Raw genomic sequence first — 20,117 nt, 5'->3', positions numbered from 1 at the left:
GCAGATCAGATTTCACCAAACAAGAACTTTGGAACCAAGTGTGCCGCACAAGTCCTGAAAAGTGAAGCCAGAGCATTTCGATCACCCCCTGTTGGGTGGCTTCAGTACAGTTCTTAAACTCCACCCTCTCCATGTAATTGAATGGGACACGAGCCAAACTAAAAAATCCAATTACATTTCAAATTATTTTTTCCCAAAGATGGTTTCTGTCATTTTTAGGTAGTTCTTATCACGCAGACGTATGTTCAAGTGTTCATTTTTCCAATAAGTTTGGTTTTAGTTAGTTATTTGATGCCAAAAAAGGGGTGTAAAGTCTTGATTGACAGCTGTGCTTACAATTGAGTCTGTGAGAGTGGGAGTGTGGGCGGGACCTTGGTACTGTGGCCCAACCTCAGGATCACTACTGCGCAGGCTCAAGCTCCGAATGACATAAACGACCATTACTGGGACGTTTTGGCTTCATTTTTCTATAGTGGAAGGAAGCAGAAACACGCTGTTCATCTTTTTTTACAGTCTTATGTTTGAAACGCAGCAAAATACGAAACTTCTTCGCATGAGCTTGCGTTTCCTGTCACTCATATTTGCATGTGTTTGAATGCAAGTCAGTGGACTAAAAAGTGTAATGTGACCGCACCTTTAGTCGTGAAAAAAAAAAAGGTTGTCGACAAACATTTTTCATCATAGTTTTCGTTAATGAAATTAACTTAATTAAATCGTCAAAGCTACTCTTTTCCATAAATTGAAAATACATTGATTGTCAGCAGGTTAAGTAGCGCTTGGTTTATATTAGTGTTTGTCAAATTGTAAATTTTTGGCCCTATCTTACACCCGGCGCAATGCAGCGCCAAGCGCGACGCAAGTGTTTTTTGCTAGTTTCAGTCCGACGCAGTTATCATTTTCACATCCTGCGCCACTTTATTTAAATAGCAAATGCATTTGCGCCCATTTGTGCGCCCATGGGCGTGCTGGTCTGAAAACGAGTTGTGTTCTGGCGCATCGTTGGCGCTTTGCTATTTTGAGGCAACAGAAATAGACTGTGACCAACTGAAACCTGGTCTAAAGTCAATGGCGCAATATTTTTTTTGCTATTTAATGAGCGCGTTAGTAATGTGCGCCTATAGGCGGGTCCACAACGCGCGTACACTCTGCTTATTAAACACACAGGGACGTACATATTTAAAATAAAAGGATTACCATGTAAAAGATTATTATTGTGTACATAAAGATATGGTGGAATCCGGCTTGTCCTGTATATGGTCTGCTTGCGCACTTTTACCTCGCACACGAGCAGTTCTGTTTGCGCTCTGGAGATGCGTTCGGTATTTCCACTATCGAATTCCGTCATGTAAATAGCGAATCTGCCATAGCGCATTGCAAATGGCCTTTAAAGGGAATGGGAGATGAGACTCTGATTGGTTTAACGCACGTAAATCCCAAAACACACCCATTGCTCATTATGAGAATAGGGATGGACAAGTGGATTCGGACACGCCCTTAGTGAACTTGCGCCGGGTGCTTTAGACCATGCGCTTAGATCGTTAAAATAGGGCCCTTTACATTTTGTGAAATTTTAAAAATGTGACTATACCAGCATTTCCCTCTAGCATTTTGAGCACTATTGAACGGATTCTTAAACACATCTGGTTGGCCATTGTGTTATATGTGACCCTGGACCACAAAACCAGTCACATGTATGGTTTGTTAGGATAGGACAATATTTGGCCGAGATACAACTATTTGAAAATCTGGAATCTGAGGGTGCAAAAAAATCGAAACATTGAGAAAATCGCCTTTAAAGTTGTCCATTTATGTTCGCGATTGTGCTGCATTCACTTACAAAAATAAGTGTTTTATATATTTACGGTAGGAAATTTACAAAATATCTTCATGGAGCATGATCTTTACTTAATATCCTAATGATTTTTGTCATAAAAGAAAAATCGATCATTTTGACCCATATTGCGTCTATATTGCGTATTGTTTGCTATTGCCACAAATATACCCGTGCTACTTGTGACTGGTTTTGTGATCCAGGGTCACATAATATGTCTGTGATTGGCTAAAATGGTCAATGCTTCAAAAACATCCATGTCCATCGTCTTCACCATGCGGCAACCTTCCGGTCTCTCTCTTGAATCCAACACGGAAGTGACTCAAACTGCAATACGCTGATTTCACGCAGCCGTTATTTTGAAATCGAAAGCGAGGCTCCGGTGGGAAGAAAACCGGAAGTGTCGCCTTTAATCACAGGAGAGTCGTGAATGCGATGGTGTATTGTTGTGTTTAATGATGTTGTGTCAATTCTAAAGCTGTACATACATTTCTTTCATACTTTAGACTATATATAGTGAAATTCATTTATAAATAAAATATTTTTTTATATAATTCAGAAAGTAAAAAAAAGAAGCAGGAATGAACTATATACATATCCTATATTGGATATTAACATCCAAAAGTGTAAATTGCGGCAGCAGCTTCAGGTTGGTAGTCCAAAGGCATTGTTGTTTATCTTTACTTCCGGGGTTTTTCCCACCGGAGCCTCACTTTCGATTTCAAAATGGCGGCTGCGTGAAATCAGCGTATTCATCGACTGGCCGCTAGAGACAGGCTACAAAAGAGAATCAATCCTATATAGACCTCCCATGTTAATATACCAAAATTTACAGCAGAAAAAAAAAATGTTTACAGCCTGGTACAAAAAGTGCTTTTTGTCTATATAGCTAATTTTGCCCTTCATGACAACTGTGAGGGGGGTGAATTTTTGTATAACTCATCCGTTTAAATTATATTAAGCCTTAAAGTTGTGCATAATTAAGGGCGTGGCCACTTGAGTGACAGGTGGATTGCCGCTGTTGTCACTACCATAGACATAATATACATAGACGCCTTATTGGCCGCTTTGGAACGTTGCAGCGATACGTCAACGCGTCCGCCATTTTGTGGAGGGCAAGATTGCGCTGTAATCAAATGCAAGTAAACAGGTGAGCTGCGGTTTTTCTGTATAAAAACAAAAAGTTTTCAGTGGTTTGTATGTGGTGTACAAAAAAGTTCAATCTGTAGTTATTTAAAACCTCGATAGTTAGATTTATAACATATGTTTTCTTTAATAAGGAATGGCCAAAGCTCAGGCTTATCATGTATTTGGCTTTTCATTCTTGGATAAGAATTGTGAACACCCCCATACTGAGATATAATTTAATTTTCACATTAAATTAAATAAAGTTTTCTTATTGTGGGAAAAGCATATTCTGTCATTGACCCGATTTTAGCAATAACAAAGATAACTGATGGATCCTTTATGGTAATACATGAAATGGTACAACTACAGTGCAATGCAAATAGTAAATATAAGATAAAGTGAGAGGTAGGCTAATAGTAAATAGTTTAGTCAATAAAATAAACAAACAGTATACAGCAAATAAAATAGTAATGAAAAGTGTAATTATATAATATCATAAGTACTAATATAATAATAATAATATATTAATAATAGCATGTAGTTTATGTATAATACTATAATAATAGCAATAGAATATGAAATATAAATTACAGGATATAGACAATAAAAAATAATAAGTTAAATAGTTACTATGAATAGTAAAATAATTTAACAGCATAACTATAATAGATTGATAATCGCAAGTGGTATATTATTATAATAACAATAATAAATAATGTAAATTTATTCATTTTAAAATATTATTACATAGGCTATGAAAAATAAAATGACGCAACCCTGTCTCTTTTTGTTAAATTTCAGTTTTTAAAAGGTATAAGAAGCTATATAAGTCAAGAAATAAAGTAAACGATTCAGTCAAACATACAGCAGGCTACACCGTTAAAATTAAATAGCCTAAATATATAAAGTTATGAAACTTCACTTTGCCCTCAGCCAAAACAATCTGCCAAGGAACAAATTATAGATAAATGAAACCAAAGATCGCCCGTTAGATAAACACAAGACGAATTATTCTCACTAGGCTGACAGCGGCGAACGTCAGAACCGGTCAGAACTCAGAAGCACAAGCCGAGGCAAGGCTGTTCTCGGCGGGGTTCATGAGCGCTGAGCGCCCGCGGTGATCGCTGGATCTCACAACTCCGAAACCGTCAGATAACATTTTTAAAAAGGCGCTATCTTTATAAATAAACCACAGATTTGAGCTTTAAACAACTACATTGTCGACTGAAAAACTCTTAAAACTACCTTTCGTGACACAACAACAGTAGTATTTTTAAATTTTGCAGCCTTTCTCCTCTGAAAATAAAAATAGTAAATGAAATGCAACCAGAAACAAATTTTCAGTTTTGCTTGTGAAAGGTAATTCCCCGAGACTTGTTTTCAATTGTGTGGCGATTTGAAAAGCCCCAAGCAGCACAAGAAATAGGCATTTTTCTCAATTCTCGTTATGAGAGGTATGGGAAAGTTGCCCTCCGCAGTATGGCGGCGCCGTTGACGTACGATCCAGCGGCCAATAGGGCGTCTATGTATTTATTATGTCTATGGTCACTACTAGCCGTTTGTCTGCTGTCTGTTAGCCGTCACGTCACCTCCGCTAATCCCGCCTCTTTGCCCATTTTCAGTTATCCGAGAGTGAGGTGCGTTGACATGCTGCCAAGATGGTGACGGCCGGCTCCACCGACTTTGTGTTTCAAAAATGCTCTTCATAAACCTACGGGTGACGTCACGGACACTACGTCCATAATTTTTTTTACAGTCTATGGTCTTCACCGAGCGTCACACAGATACACACGGGAGCGTTTGAAAGCAGGCGTCTATCAGCGGATCCGTCTATCAGTGGATATATCAGGGATCTGCTGATAGACGCCTGCTTTCAAACGCTCACATGTGTATCTGCGTAAGCTCTCGGTGAAGACATGTTTTTGAAGCGTTGATCAATGTAGCCAATCACAGACATATGTTGAGCACGTGAAGACAATGGCCTATCAGAGACAAATGTTGTCAAACTGTTAGAGGGAATGTGTCATCACATTTTTTTAAATTTCCATACCGACTTGGTACCGAAGTCGGTATATATTTATTCACAATGTGTGTATGTGTGTGTGTACCTGGTATTTCCTATGTTATGGGGACCAAATGCCCCCACAAGGATAGTAATACCAGTAAATGTTGACCTTATGGGGACTTTTTTCTGTCCCCATGAGGAAAACAGCTTATGTTTTGAAAATGTAAAAATGCAGAAAGTTTTCTGTGAGGGGTAGGGCCCCTAGAATATACAGTTTGTACAGTATAAAAATAATCACATCTACGGAAAGTCCCCATACAACATGGAAACCTGTGTGTGTCAAGATTTGAAAGTGGTCAACTTTCACACTGAATAAAAAAACTGTACCACTAGAGACAGTTTTTTTTCCCTTTGGTCATGCCTGGTCTCCTCTAGGGCACCAAGCAAACAGAACTGCCACTGGTTCCCCTTTAAAGAAATAGGTGCATGACGCCACCGAATGTAACACTACAAAAATCCTAATAATACTAAAATTGTTTTCATTTTCCTAAAGCATTTTCATCTCTTTTCTTTTGATTTTGCTTGAAATATTAGCAAATTATGAATTTTATGCTAAACACTTCACATCCACCCTTTGCTTTTTTTCTCTTTTTTTTCTAATGCTCTCATGAACTGGAGTTAATGTTTCCCTGGCCCGTCCATGGATCTCCTTTTATGATCAATCATCATTTATTATCAGTCATGTTTCCCTGTTTCTCCATGTGATCTCTGCTAATGATACAAGTATGAAGTATTTTATGCTTCTGTGTGTTTTTACACCTTGACCTCATCTCTTGTCTCTCACAGGGAGCAGGTTGCACTGCATTGGTTGTTGCCGTGGTAGCCAGGAAGCTTGAGCTGACAAAGGCGGAGAAGCATGTGCACAACTTTATGATGGACACACAGCTCACCAAACGGGTAAACACACTCACACACGCTTCAATAAATGGACACGTAGGCACAGCTTTATGTTCAGAGAACCATACATGTACCAGTTTTCTTTCTACTTAGGTCCTTTTCAATTTTTCATGCACTTGAAAGACTCAAAAATAGCTCCCTGTATCAAATATGTATCAGCATCATGGCTGACATCAGTGACTAGAAGGCTGGTGATCAATAACTGCAACATACAGATGTGCTTCTTCAGATGAGCAGCTAAAGTAAATGCCTTCCTCAAGTGAAGGGAGTACGAGCCTCTTTTTTAAAAGTGTATTACCTCTCAAGCTTACTCAATTGCCTCAGCTTAACTGTTTGTTGGGGGACAAGAGAAAGAGAGATTGATAAATGCTGTAGAGTCACCGCGCCGATCATCCTCATGCATTGAATTTGCCGCTACTATGGTTACAAACCTCTACAAAAAGCAGAAAAATGTTCTCGCCACTTTGACCTCACAAACATGTTGCCGTGGAGACACAGTAACAAAAGGTTTACCTTCAACTGGTTGGAAAGGTGTTCCTCCATCTTCCAATCAGGTGAAACTGACAGTGCAGTGAAGATGGACAGGTTTCTCTGGGTAGAATTGTTTATCACAAACTATCCTTGAATAGAAATGCTAATGTGATCTTTCTAAAGTATTCCAGTTTTCTAATCACGTCAGTACCATTTTCACAATTTTTCATTAGTGGCAAATAAACTCTTCTAAACTGATTACACTTGTAACAGCCAGTCTTCAATAATTAATGTGCATTCATGAGGGTTGTAAATGTTTTCTTTCATGCAATTATTGTTTTTAAAGGTTACTGTGTGATGAACACAACAGAATGATAATTTTTAACTACCTGTTTACTCAGTAAACTCTTAAAACAAATGCTCTTTATTGGTATCTAGTTCGATGATGATCCTTTAACATCCGTGGAACTTTTGCATTGCACAAAAGAGTTTATAGTGGAAATTGTCTTCACACTAGGAAAAAAAGGTTATTTTAAGAAATGTTCAATGAAGGGTTCTTATGGGAACTCAAAATGGATCTTCTATAGCATCTCTGCAAAAAAAAAAAAACTTCTGAAACATTTATTTTTAAGACATTCAAATAATGCAAGATACGAGTTTAAAATCATCCACACTCTTAAAAATAAAGGTTCTTTGTTCGCATCTATAGTAATCTAACTAACCCTTTAACAGCATTTACCTGTCGCCTTTGTCTGCGGCGTTATGTTCTTTTCTCAGCCTTGATGATATGTAGCACCGCAAGTTGTTGTGGGAGATTTCGTCTCTTAGCCCTCCTTTTTGCTCTTTCTATCTCATAATTTCCACCTGTTATCATGAACCCCACGGCACACAACAAAACCTCCACGGGCATGAAAAATAACAATAAGACGACACACAACAAAAACACAGCTCCGATCGTGCCGTCCTCCATCCTCAGTTGTTGCGCTGTTGAATGCTGTGCTTAAATGACGTTGCTGTTGGTCGGTTTATGTCAGGGGAAAATTTAGTTCTTGGGGAACCACTGGTGAACGTGATTTCACCAAGTGCAACACTCCTGGATCAACATCTTTGTTGATCTTGGAACAACATTCCAATCAACCAATTGGATTTGAGGGATGTTAACAGTTATTTCAAGTTTAGGCTTACAACCAGGGTTAGATGTTTCTACATCTGTGTTTATTCACCTATAATTTCCCTCTGATTTTAGGGACAACTTTTTAGGGGTAAGGATATGGTTTGGACAAAATTTTCAGAGAGGAATGTTGTCTTGGCAAAATCACAGGTCTTCAACATGTCTTGGCAAAATCACAGTGACCTGGGAGCACCCAGTAGTTCCTATAACTACCTGGTGCCGAAGCCCATATAGTGCATATCTTTTGTATTTGGAGAAATGTTCAGATTGAATTGAAAGTTGTAGCTTGAGGTGAGCTAGTCTGGCAGCTGTTATAATGGTAAGGCTTCAGTTTACCACATATTATAAAACGGATAGTTCCGGTCCTTGATTCTGATTGGTTGAGCCGAGTTCAAAGCCGTTGAAAATTACTCAACAAACATACACATGTGACCGCATTACATTAGTATTACTGCGCAACTGCCGTTTGTGATTGTTTGTTGCTGCATGTATTGCTTGGCAACCTCTTTGGAACTATATTGTTTCATGGAGGAATAAATGTGTTGTAACATTATATTTTTTGTTTCTGGTGTTTATTTTATGAATAAAATAAATATTAAAATGAATATTTTTATGGAGTAACCGTTTTATAAAAGAAATAAGCCCCTTGAAGCCGTGTTTTACAGTGAATTTAGAACAGCTAAGGGGGTTAGCTCCGCGTCGTGCCTAACAACGCCCCTTAGCTATTCTAAATTCACTGTAAATCACGGCTTCAAGGGGCTTATTGCTTTATTAAACAATGATGGCCCAGACTTCATTACAGTTACCTGCCCTTTGCCTCCCCCTCTCTGACGTCCACTTTCAACTGCTTCAACCTCTCTGACAGTCTCCCTCTCTCTCTGTCTCTTGTTCTATCTTGTCTTTGTTTGATTGTACAGTGCCTAGTAGTGACTACCATGTGAAAAAATGCTATATGGCAATACTGTAAGAATGAGGGCATTTTATGATCTAGTTTGTATATTTAGGAGATATACAGGAGCTGTTATGAACTATATTATTTTATGTGTAATAGCAGTATTTATAATCACGGTAATACTGCTTAATTGTCATTTGGATTCCAGATTCCAGAAAACTCCACTTGTAGACAGCTATGAGCATCCCTGCCTAAATTTTATCTGGTATCATCGTTTTCCCTCTCTCGTTCCCTAACTTGCCTTGTCTTTGACTCTTTTCATAAATGAGACCTGCATTGAAGTTGGAGCAGAGCTCCTACTCTTGTATTATTAAATACACTGACCACTGTTAATTAATCAGAGCTGTGCAGTGCTAAAAAAAAGAGCCTGGTGCTGCCCTATGTGTGGAGGAATACTGTCAAATCTGGAGCTTATTAAAAACGGGAAGGTTCTCTCATCCCTCCGTTGCCCAAAGAGGATGTAATTGTTCTTTCCACCGAAGTGGCGCCCCTTTGAAGTCTCCTCATTCATTTTTCTTCAGCATTTCTTTTTATTCAATTTGTCCTTTATTTGCTCTCCCTCTCCCTTTTCTGGTGCCATATGTGAGATTAAAAGAGTATTTGTGGCTTCAAGACCTCTCAAATGAATCTTTCGATGCACAAGGAGGTCTTCAAGAGTCGAGAGTTTAAAACATTAAAATATTTGAAGCTCAAGATATTCTGTTGTACCTCTTTCAGTGCAAAAACTCAGTAGCACCTCAATGCAGTACACAAGATCCGAGGGGAGGAGTCGGATCTTATATAAGGGGTGGAGATTGGTAGGTTTAGGGGTGGAGATGGGTAGGTTTAGGGGTGGGTTTAGGGATCAGGGGGTGGAGACGGGTAGGTTTAGGTATATGTAAGGTGGGAGGAGTTGGATTTTATCCAACTCCTCCCCCTGGATTTTATGCTCTGCATTGAGGACCATCTCCAAAAACTCGCATCTTATCTGCTAACCACCCGCAATCCTGTTTAATCAGGTGCTAAATGTGCGTATGTAGTGGACCAATTGCTAAAATATGCAGGCCGAGTGTGCAAATAAATGCTGTGATTGTCTTCAGTAATACCAGTAAAGTTACATTGTAATAATCCTTACTCATGAATTTTGAAGTCATGAAGTTGTGTTAAATTTTTGTGAATTTCAGTTATGCAAAGGGAGGTTTGTCTTGCTGCATTTGGGCATGGAATTTGCCCAGAGCAGAACCATAACACCAACTCTAACTAAAAGCATTATCACTTAAAATATACATTTGATAAAAGTGGTCCTGACTGAAAAATTGGTAAGGTAACTCTCACCTTACACTCATTGTTTTGATCAGAATACATCACATCCAGTCGGGTGATCACATATGATCATACCGTTTAAAATATTTTTAACACATTCAAAGCTCAAATCAGATCCAAAAATTCCATATACGCAGATGACACGTACTACTCCCCATTGGAAATGGATGACTTCCGGTCTGTTGTTTTTTGGGGATATTTAAAAGGTGACTTTACTTCACTACTATTGTCCTTCAAAACTTTACCACAAAGATATAAATATACGGCTTTAGAGACGACTCTCTCTTATTGGACATCACTGGTCTGCAGCCATAATAGTGAATTGACCAGATGACAGAATTATGGGCTACAATGTCTGTTGTCAAGTCACTCTGGAATATCTCCCAAAAAGACCTTTAATTTGGCAGATGTTTGGGATTGTGTGCGTGTATTGGCAAAGCAGATCTTATACTTGTCAATACTCTCTCCTGAGGTGCTTTTCCTGTTGCTAATATTGTTGTTATGGCGACATGTTCCCTCAGATAAAGAACGCAGCAGCGAATGTTCTACGAGAGACTTGGCTGATATACAAGCACACCAAGCTGATGAAGAAAATTGACCACTCCCGTGTACGCAAGCATCAGAGGAAGTTCCTTCAAGCCATTCACCAGTGAGAAAAACAGCCTCCCTTCACAGACACCACAATTTCACTTAAGCTCTCATCTATGCACTTGTTACTTTAAACACACGCCGATGGACCGATAAACAACAAAAGTACTTAGTGAGCTTTAGCGTTGTACGCTAAAACCGCACAAAAAGCATTTGGAGTGCTTCATATTTGGGCTGAGTGGCCAGTTGTGTGATAACGTGTGATTGTGGCAGTTAGCATGTCTGACCTGCCCATGGACGAATGGCAGCTTTTTCTGATAATGGTTAGATCAGGGGTCGGCAACCCAAAATGTTGAAAGAGCCATATTGGACCAAAAAAAAAAAAAAAAAATCTGTCTGGAGCCGCAAAAAATTAAAAGCCTTATAAGCCTTATGAAGGCAACACATGCTGCAAGTGTCTATATTAGCGTTATTAGCCCCCTAGTATCAAAATGATAAGTAGGCTACAAATACATAGTGAGCGTTCATGATTATGTTTATTTTCCCTGCAGCGCATCCTGGAGAGAATGACGCACCACGTGACTACTCTGCTGTACGATCGTGCTTTAAGTTTAACTTCCATTATAATTTTAATGTATTATGTTTCGATTTATTTATTCGTGTATTATGTTTACAACGTTGAAAAACTTTAACCCTTTCACACGTAAGTTTAAAATGTTCTGACTGACCCGTGAGTTTTTCAAGGCGACCGTTATTTAGAATGTGTCACTTTATGGTTTCCATGGTGACGCGTCATTGCGTGTCACGTGACACACCGCAGCAGCAACAGAGCTGAATGAATGATGATCTGCTTTTGTCATTTTTCCTTTTTTATTCAAAATATTCACAAATTTGTTAGATATGGCATGAAATATCTGATATTCCGATTGTCAAATATATGCAATTGGAAGTGTTTTGTTGTTTAAACACCTTTATAACGATCGCGTTAGTTGAGCTGTATGTGCGATGGGCGCCGCCATCTTAGTTTGTGCCGCAGACGCAGTTCAGAGAATCGGATCTGTTGGATTTACAACATGTGAATTCATCCACTTCTCCCGAAATACATAAAAGTAAGTGGCTGGTGAACTGGGAGAAGAATAGAGTAAACTTTAAAGTTACTTACACAATGTGTATCTGATATGAATAAAACGTGTCTAATTATAATGGAAAAGGATTATTATTGCCTCTTCCTTTAACATCAGTGTGTATTTTACAAACTCTAAATGTATTTTTTTTTTGTATTTATATGTCTGAAACCTAAAGTAAACATTATGTGGTTGAAAACACTGAAAAGTTGTGATATATGACAGCTCTGAGCGCGCCTGTCTCTGGCTCAGCGCTAGCCAACGCGTGAGAGCACATTTGAATTTAGCAGTTGATCACGTCATGCACTGACCGTTCTAATCACACCGAACGATGTGATCGTACGTGCGAAAGGGTTAAGAATGTTTGTCATGTTTTTCCTCCTACCGAAATTATATTAAAACAAGAAATATTTTTTCCATTTTCATATTTTTTAAAAAAGCTCCAGGGAGCCACTAGGGCGGCGCTTAAGAGCCGCATGCGGCTCTAGAGCCGCGGGTTGCCGACCCCTGGGTTAGATGTAAGAGCTAATTTATAAAATTTCATGCTTTTTTAAAAATCTGTGTACAAGTGTAGTGATGGTTTTCTGTACCATTCATCTCTCCAGAGACCTATTTAGAAACCGGTGTAGAAACATGAAACTTAAGCTTTCTATTGTAATTCAATATTTTGTATCATCCAAATACTAATTTATTGACATTTTAGTATTTTCTGGCCTTATCAATGATCTCACCGACCATCCATATAGCAAACATTGTAAAGGGCCATTCACACGAACACTGATAATTAAGACAAAGCAGTCTTAATAATCATTCTTATTCGATGAGAACAGCGAAGTAAACAGCCATAACTATTACAAAAAAGACAACGATATTTTGTATATATATGTTTTTTTTTTTCAGCTGATGAATGATAAAAATACTGACAGCCAATCAGAATCTGGCTTTAAAGTGCATGAGTATTTAAAGAGGCAGACATTAAAATTGCAGTGCGGACTTATAATAAACAGAACTTTATTATCTATTGGTGTATAGAAACTTTGCACTCCACTGTTTGAAACATGGTTATTGCATTTTTAGTGCTGCAATTAAAATGAGCAAATAAATTGATTAAAACAACGGCTTAAAAGGGATAGTTCACTCAAAAATGACATTTCTGCCATCAATTACTCATCATAATGCCGTCCCAAACTTGTATGACTGTTTCATTTATAGGTTAACTATCCCTTTAAGACCAATCAGAAGCCTCTGTCAAACGGTTGTTTTGGCAGTGGACTGGAAGAATACACAAGTGCTAATGCTAATATGGCTAGAGCACCCTTGCATTTTATCAAATTAGTTAGAACTACTGAGCAAATGTTACGTCACCTAATTCAAATTCATAAGCCAGTCCAATTTGGTTGAAAACCAACATGACCCTCTGACTTTTCAGATCGTCGTAATGCTTCAGAAGCGAGCTTGTTTCTTATTCGTTTGGCCAAACTGACTGCTGTATCAGCTTCTTTGACTAGCTCGCTAGGGCTAATGCTATTCTCTGTCTCTGTGTGGGTGCCCACCACACACATACTCATCATTTTAAGAGCTCTAATCCTCCTGTCACTGTTTTGTTGCAGCCCTGGCCGCCAGTTTTAAGAGCTCCTTTCAAACCGAAGCCTTTCTTTTAAAGAAATCCTACACTTATGGAATCCTTTTAAGTCTGAAGCTTTTATGATTTACGCCGTAATTGCGTATTCATCTTGGGGGGATTCTCATCAACAACAAACAAATAAAGAAAACAAGCTGATTAAGTGAATTAGCTAGTTGAGGTTTACAACTGAGGGCCATTGGTGCTAGTGAGATTAGGAGGGGGTCTAATGGGCTGTGTGTGTGTTTGTCCCTGTTTTGTAGATTACGAAGTGTTAAAATGGAGCAGAGAAAACTCAGTGATCAAGCCAATACTCTGGTGGACTTATCAAAGGTAAGGCTACTGTCCATGCACACACATCATCAACACAAATCACAGACATGGTAGCACATCAGAACCCACGCATATGCACGTTACATCTGTTAGGAAACAGTAGACACCCACACACACTTTCGATGACATTGTGTTCCCTTTCCTGCAATTTTATCATACCTACATACACGCAAACACTTTATAATGCCCAAGGCTGCAAGTACGTGGACGGGAACACATAATGCCCGGTGACACACACATACCTTTGCTTTCCCAAATATATCTCAGCATTCAACTGTTTCCATGATGACCCGTTTGTTTCTGTGGCTTTGTGTCTCCTAGCAACCTGAACAAGTGTTAAAGCAGGGATGACAGTGGGAGCGAAGAGACGGGGAGAGGGAGAGGGAGAGGGTGGGAGGGGAGAGAGACAGGAAGCTGAAGAGTGACATAAAATGTGTGCAATTCAAGATATTTTTCGTGATGGCGGTGTATGCCTGTTTGGGCATTATTTTTCTGAATGTAACTGGTGTTTTTATTTGTTTTTTTGCTTTTTTTGTGTGTGAAAGAGAGTGTGTTGTGTGTTCCTGCACTGTGCACCATTTTCTCTTTAGAAATTTGAAGATGTTGTACTACTGTGTACATGTCGTGTATGGGTATTTAATTGCATAAGATATTAACACTTGTTTTCAGTGAGCCTGTCTGGTAGGTTTTATTCCTCACTAAATTTGACAAGACCCATGCCTAAAGACAGAAAAAAAAAGTATAATATAGCAAGAAAAATAAACTTTATTCAAGATGTGTTCTCTGAAAGCAAGTCTTAATATTTTGCTTCTGAAGTAACTAATGTATTTAGGTTTTAAGGATCTTAACAAATTGCTTTGCTCTAAATACAATCCAAAAATAGTGATTAAGAAGATTTTTATCTGAATTCTACTTGTTCTGTTTTTCCTATTAAAGTATTTTAAGATCAGATAGTGTCCTTGCAAAGCTTGGGAGACCTGTTGGAGATCGGTTACATTTTATTCAAGTATCAACTTTGTCTTTAAAATTCCTGAGAATAAACAGAACATGGGACACAAATGAAACAATTGTTGAGACACAGTATGACTTTAGAGCTATAAAATTAATATGAATTTCATAGTTCTGATGATTTAGTCCTAGAAAAAATATTTGATTGCAGATTTTGTCCACAGTTTAAGATCTCATCGAGAAACTCGAAAGGAGAAACTTTTGGGATTACTGAAGTCTTTTTTTCTCAAGAAAAATTGGAGAAGCTGAAGACTCAAGCAAAAGTCTCAATTTAATTGTATTGCTGTCTAGCCAAAGAAACCAAGATAATACAGATGAAATCAAAATGGACCCTATTTACTTAATGCACTTAATGCACATTCCTGGTTCTATTACAAATAATTGTTTGTCATCATAATTTTTCATCAAAATATAATAAATTGCTCTTCCTCTGTTTTCCTTTTCCATTGATGTCACTATTGAATAATGCTATCCAATAACCAGATAGCTACTTGTTTTAGCAAACTCCATGCCGGTATATAACGCCCACTGTTCACAATCCATTCAGTTTCTGATGGATAAAAGCCAATTTACACCAAGAACGATAACTATAAAGATCACTACACCAACACACGATAGCATTCTATTTATGTTGTCTACCTCTTTAAATGCTCAAGCTCTTTAAAATCAGATGGATACTGATTGGCTGTCAATGTTTTTATTTGTTTATTAGCTGGAAAAAAATATTCTGGAAGAGTTTCCAATGATATCGTTCTTTTGTGTTGTTATCGTTAGTTGTGGTGTGAACTTTCCTGTTCTCATACAATTTATAGTTATCGTTATTGGTGTGAACAACGGGCCTTAAAAGGATGGTTCACCGAAAAATAAATACTGTCACAATTTACTCACCCTCAAGTTGTTCCAAACCTGTATGAATTTCTTCTGCTAAACACAAAATAAGATATTTTGAAAAATGAAAGTAACCAAACAGTTGATTGACCCCACTGACTTCCATAATATTTTTTTTCTCCATACTATGGAAGTCAATGGTCAGTCAATGAAGTCAATCAACTGTTTGGGTACCCATATTCTTCAAAATATCTTTTTTTGTGTTGAGCAGAAGAAAGAAATACAAACAGGCTTGGAACAACTTGAGGGTGAGTAAATGATGACAGAATTTTCATTTGTGGGTCCCATCCAACCAGAAATGTATTACATTAAGAAGTAAAATGTATTGTCAACACCATGTTGACTTTATCTCTACTCTTTCTATTAAATGTTTCTCATGTCTCATTTAGTGTTTGTACTCTTTTTTCCTTCCTTTAACTGTCCTGTATCCCTCCCTTTACTTTACCACAGTATTTTTGTCGTAACTACACTGTCATTCTCTCTCCACATAGATGCAGAGCGTCATGTATGAACTGATGTCTGAGCTGAATGACCGCAGTGAGGATCTGGAGAGGCAGATGTTAAGTCTGGAGCAGCGGGTGGAGCAGCTGACGGCCGGCTTTAACGCTCTGCCCGCTCATTTGTCGGCCACGCTCAGCTCCCAGCATGCCGCACTCATTCAACTGCTGCGTGAGCGTGATGCCAAGGTTCTGAGCCCCACTGTGCCCTCTGTGCTCTCACCCACCGCTGCCAGCCTGCCTCTAGCCAACCCCCCCTCCGGCTCCGGCTCCGGCTCCGGCTCCGGCTCTGGTTCCGTCCCGGCTCAGCCCACCAAGGACAGTCCCAACACCAGCAGCTCCAGTTGCTGAGAGCACTGGTGCGGGAAGTTCCCTCCAGGGTGGAGAGATGGATGATTAGTCGTAATGAAGAGAAGTGATGACATAACCATATACACGCATACTCATACGATGCACTGTAACTACGAGCATTACGCAGCTTAACGCCACAGAATATATCACAATGGAGGAGATGCTAACATTTGCACAAAAACCCTATGACGAAACTGCCATATTTCATGTAGTCCAAAAGAAGGACGTCCTTTACTGTTACCATGAATGTATACATTTTAGAAGAGACTGACTCAGACATGTTGACATGCATGGACACTCATACACACACTTAATTCCGTCTTTGCTACCAAAGTGCTTTGTCTATAGTTGACTGAATGGACTGAGGTGTGTGTTGCAAAAACAAGGGATCAGGGTGGTTGGGATTAGAGAGAGTATAAATAATCAGCACCCGAGAATGTTATGATGGCGAATCATCATAGATAGCTGGACAGCACTTTTTACAGTCTGCAAGAGACTAACAGCCATTTGAGCAAAGCATTATTTCGAAGAGCGACGCTGAAGCCAGTCGATACATTATAAAAATCACCCCATCAAGGTGGAACAGCTGCTCACACGGAAATAACTGTAGAATGAGTGATTATAGTCATTTTCTTAGTGGAATTGCTTCTATTATAATGGTGTTGGAATAAGAGACTTCTAACCCCATTTCAATGGAGAGACCATTTCGAAAACTGACTAATAGTGACATCCTGTGGCCGGAATACTGAATTACATCCGCTTGGAATATTGTACAGTATGCCATTACTGAAACTTAGCTTTGTATCGCTCGGTTTTTTACTATTAATAATTACTAACGCAGTTTTAGCTCATATTTATTATAATTATACAATAGCATTCTTCTCATTCATCATGGAAATTATGATTGCTGTATAAATAACGATTTTATTAATATTAATTATAGATAAGGGAGGTGCCGTTTGAGGTTGAAATTATTTTGTAATTTTATTTTACCAGAGAGAATTAATAAAGTATATATCTATACTTGACTGTGTCTGTGTGTGAGTATCATTGTGTGACTGTCAGCGGCAGATCGTGCAGCCATTAAAGGCACATACACATTCATGCTTTAACGTTAATGACCGTTACAACTGACAATACCAAATGTGTCTTTGATTCCGTGCAGCATTAAACGCTCTTGTTGTAGGTTTTTATTTTTTTTAAAACATTGTTATATATAGCCTATTTTATCTTACTATAATTGTAGCCGAAGGATCTTAGTAGGCTAGCCTAAAAGTTTGTGGAGTTTGTACCTAGCCTAGCCTATATTCAAAAGGGCTTCAAAAGTTTTAGTTAAATGCGCGGTTAGTCGCGATTCGGACGGTATGCCTGTGTCGATAAAGTAGCATATGACCTTTATTATGGATCTATTATAAATCTATATCGCGTATCACCAACGAAAAAGTATTTTTGTTATTGTTTGCTTATTTGTTTATGTAAAGACGTTGTTGTGTGACCCGCGCGGTTTGAAATTCAGATTTATCTTGGCTATAAATCCGCCATCCACTGTTTCTTAATTGTAGCCTATGATATAGGCTTCCTATGCGTTGCCACGAGAATTATTTTTTTTTTCATTTATTTTTTACATTTAGCCTACATTCACGGACGATTAAATTATTATAAAAAACCCTGTAAAATAATTGACCCCCTTCTCGGTTTTATAAACCTCATAACTCCATTATTTTTATTTCCTTTGAAAAAAAACCCATGTAGCCTAGGCCTACTTTGAAAACAGCGCAGACAGGTTAGGCTACTAAGTTCTGAGGGTCATGTAAAAACAAAACACGATGATTAACTTACAGTCAAAAGCCTACTTTATTTCAAAAATCAACATCGACAAGCGTCATTTAACGACTAGTGCCGTTTACCATCGCCTAGCATAACCCAAATGTAGCTCTTACAAATGAGATTAACTAACGTTACTTTGCGGTTCCTGCTCGTGTCCTGCTTTGAAATTGACGTCAAAATAATTGTTTAGCCACCAGCAATATTCAGTTGTGTTGTAGTTGGTTTTGAGAGCTGCAATTTCATCATGCCTATGATGGAGAGAGCAGTGTGGGTGATTCTGCTAATAAGCTCATTGATTGCACTCAGTAAGTCAACTAAACTGAACGTTCCCAAGCTGCTGTTCCCTCTCAGCGTTCATGTGCCTGTGAACATTACACTGACAGCACAGAGAGGATGCTACAAATGGTGAGTGACAGGGGCTGTGGAGCATACTCAGCTTAACATGCCATTCTGTCTCATTACGAGCTGTCATGTCTGAAAAGTAATTAATTCAATCAATTCGTTTCCCCTTGCTGAATAACACAATTCAAACAATCTTGTTGTGACATCATATCCAGGGTGAAGTTTGGTTTGCCCCTTTACTGCCCTGCAAATCAGTAGTATGCATTTCCTGAAGAATTTGCCTACCAATGTGTTTGCAAATGCAAGAAGAATGTTAAAAACTTAAAATTGGTTAGAGTAATTTGCTGTTTTGGTGTGATAATAGTGTGAAAGCCTGAATAGATTGAGGGAGAAAAGAGGAAAGAGAGAGTGATTGACTGAGGGACTGCAATTATGGTTCACTCAGGCCTTTCCATTTATAAATGGAGGGATAAAGATAAATAGTCTGATAAAGAAAATTTAGAGTGCAATTTGCAATTATAATGTGTATACACGACACATAGGCTATCAAAATAACTTAAGTTAGACTGGAATTTGATTGCCTCACTTATTAGACATGAGACGTAACGTTCCACAACTTTGTTTCTGCAACATTTTATGTGAAATGATATGCTTTACATGGGAAGTGAGCAATGATCACTATAATGTTCTTGTTCATTTTCTCTTTATTGTATCAAAATGATGACATTATATTATACACTACCATTCAAAAGTTTTTAATTGATGTTTTTTAAAGAAGTCTCTTATGCTCACCAAGACTGCATTTATTTAATCAAAAATACAGTGAAAATAGGAATATTGTGAAATATTTTTACAATTTAAAATAAAACCCTAAAATATTTGCCCTAATTACCTGTAGTGTAATTATCAAAGTCATTCTTCATCAGGAAGGCATTTTCCATGTTGGACCTGCTGTGTGTTTTTATATATATAATTTAAAGTAATTATGATTATATTTTCTTGATCCAAAATAATTCCTTAATTTAGTTTTGTAGCCTCATTTTGCCCTAAACCCCTTGAGTCGGGGTCAGAGTTTCATATTCTTATCATGACATTTTTACATTTAAAACATTTTTGAAAAGAAACATGCCTGAATTATTTGTAGAAAAGTAAGTATGAAAAGAATAATATCGACAATAGCGTTCTTTACTTGCAGTCATGTGTCTAACTCTGTTGCTGTCTGTCTGACTTTAGGGTGTCCTCTAAGCCTGAGACTGTCAGGGTGTATCCTCTCTCAGCACTCAGCCCTCCGGCTCCTCTGCCCCTCTCTTCCTGCAGTCAGCAATGCTTGGTGTCAGCTCTGTCCTCCCCCCAGGCTGTCCCTATCCGTACTGTGGTCCAAGCACAAGACCCTGGTGAGCGAGAGGAGGAGACAGTAATAAATAGACATGCATTTTCTTTCTACAAAAGGACATACATAGCCATTGCAGGAGTATAGGTTATTTTTTCATGAGCAATTTATGAATAATGAAGCCATTTTCCATATGAAATTAACCGTCATTTTAATTGACAAATAAATGCTGAATGCAGTCAGCCTGCTCACTCTTTGGCTCACTGACTGCTTGAATTAAAATGCAGTGCACACCATTTAAATCTCATTACAGTTGTTCTCAATCTATTAAAAGGATAGTCCCCCTAAAAATGAAAATTCTGTCATGATTTATTCAACCTCATGTTGGTCC

General features: G+C 38.3%; 1 protein-coding gene across 2 annotated transcripts in view; it reads left to right on the top strand.

Moving 5' to 3' along the window:
• Positions 1–17,254, top strand: part of kcnn3 (potassium intermediate/small conductance calcium-activated channel, subfamily N, member 3) — a 66,816-nt gene extending 49,562 nt beyond the window's left edge. For both annotated transcript variants that reach the window (XM_081388311.1, XM_081388312.1), the window contains 4 exons: positions 5,811–5,921; positions 10,339–10,466; positions 13,414–13,483; positions 15,871–17,254. In XM_081388311.1, the coding sequence (XP_081244437.1) occupies positions 5,811–5,921; positions 10,339–10,466; positions 13,414–13,483; positions 15,871–16,227 (666 nt within the window). In that variant the 3' untranslated portion in view covers positions 16,228–17,254. The remainder of the gene's footprint in view (positions 1–5,810; positions 5,922–10,338; positions 10,467–13,413; positions 13,484–15,870) is intronic.
• Positions 17,255–20,117: the final 2,863 nt, after the last annotated feature.

The sequence above is a fragment of the Scardinius erythrophthalmus genome (assembly GCF_964197995.2).
Source record: "Scardinius erythrophthalmus genome assembly, chromosome: 16".
Taxonomy (NCBI): Eukaryota; Metazoa; Chordata; class Actinopteri; order Cypriniformes; family Leuciscidae; genus Scardinius; species Scardinius erythrophthalmus.
The sequence above is the reverse complement of the archived record's forward strand: the minus strand, read 5'-3'. Positions and strand labels throughout refer to the sequence as shown.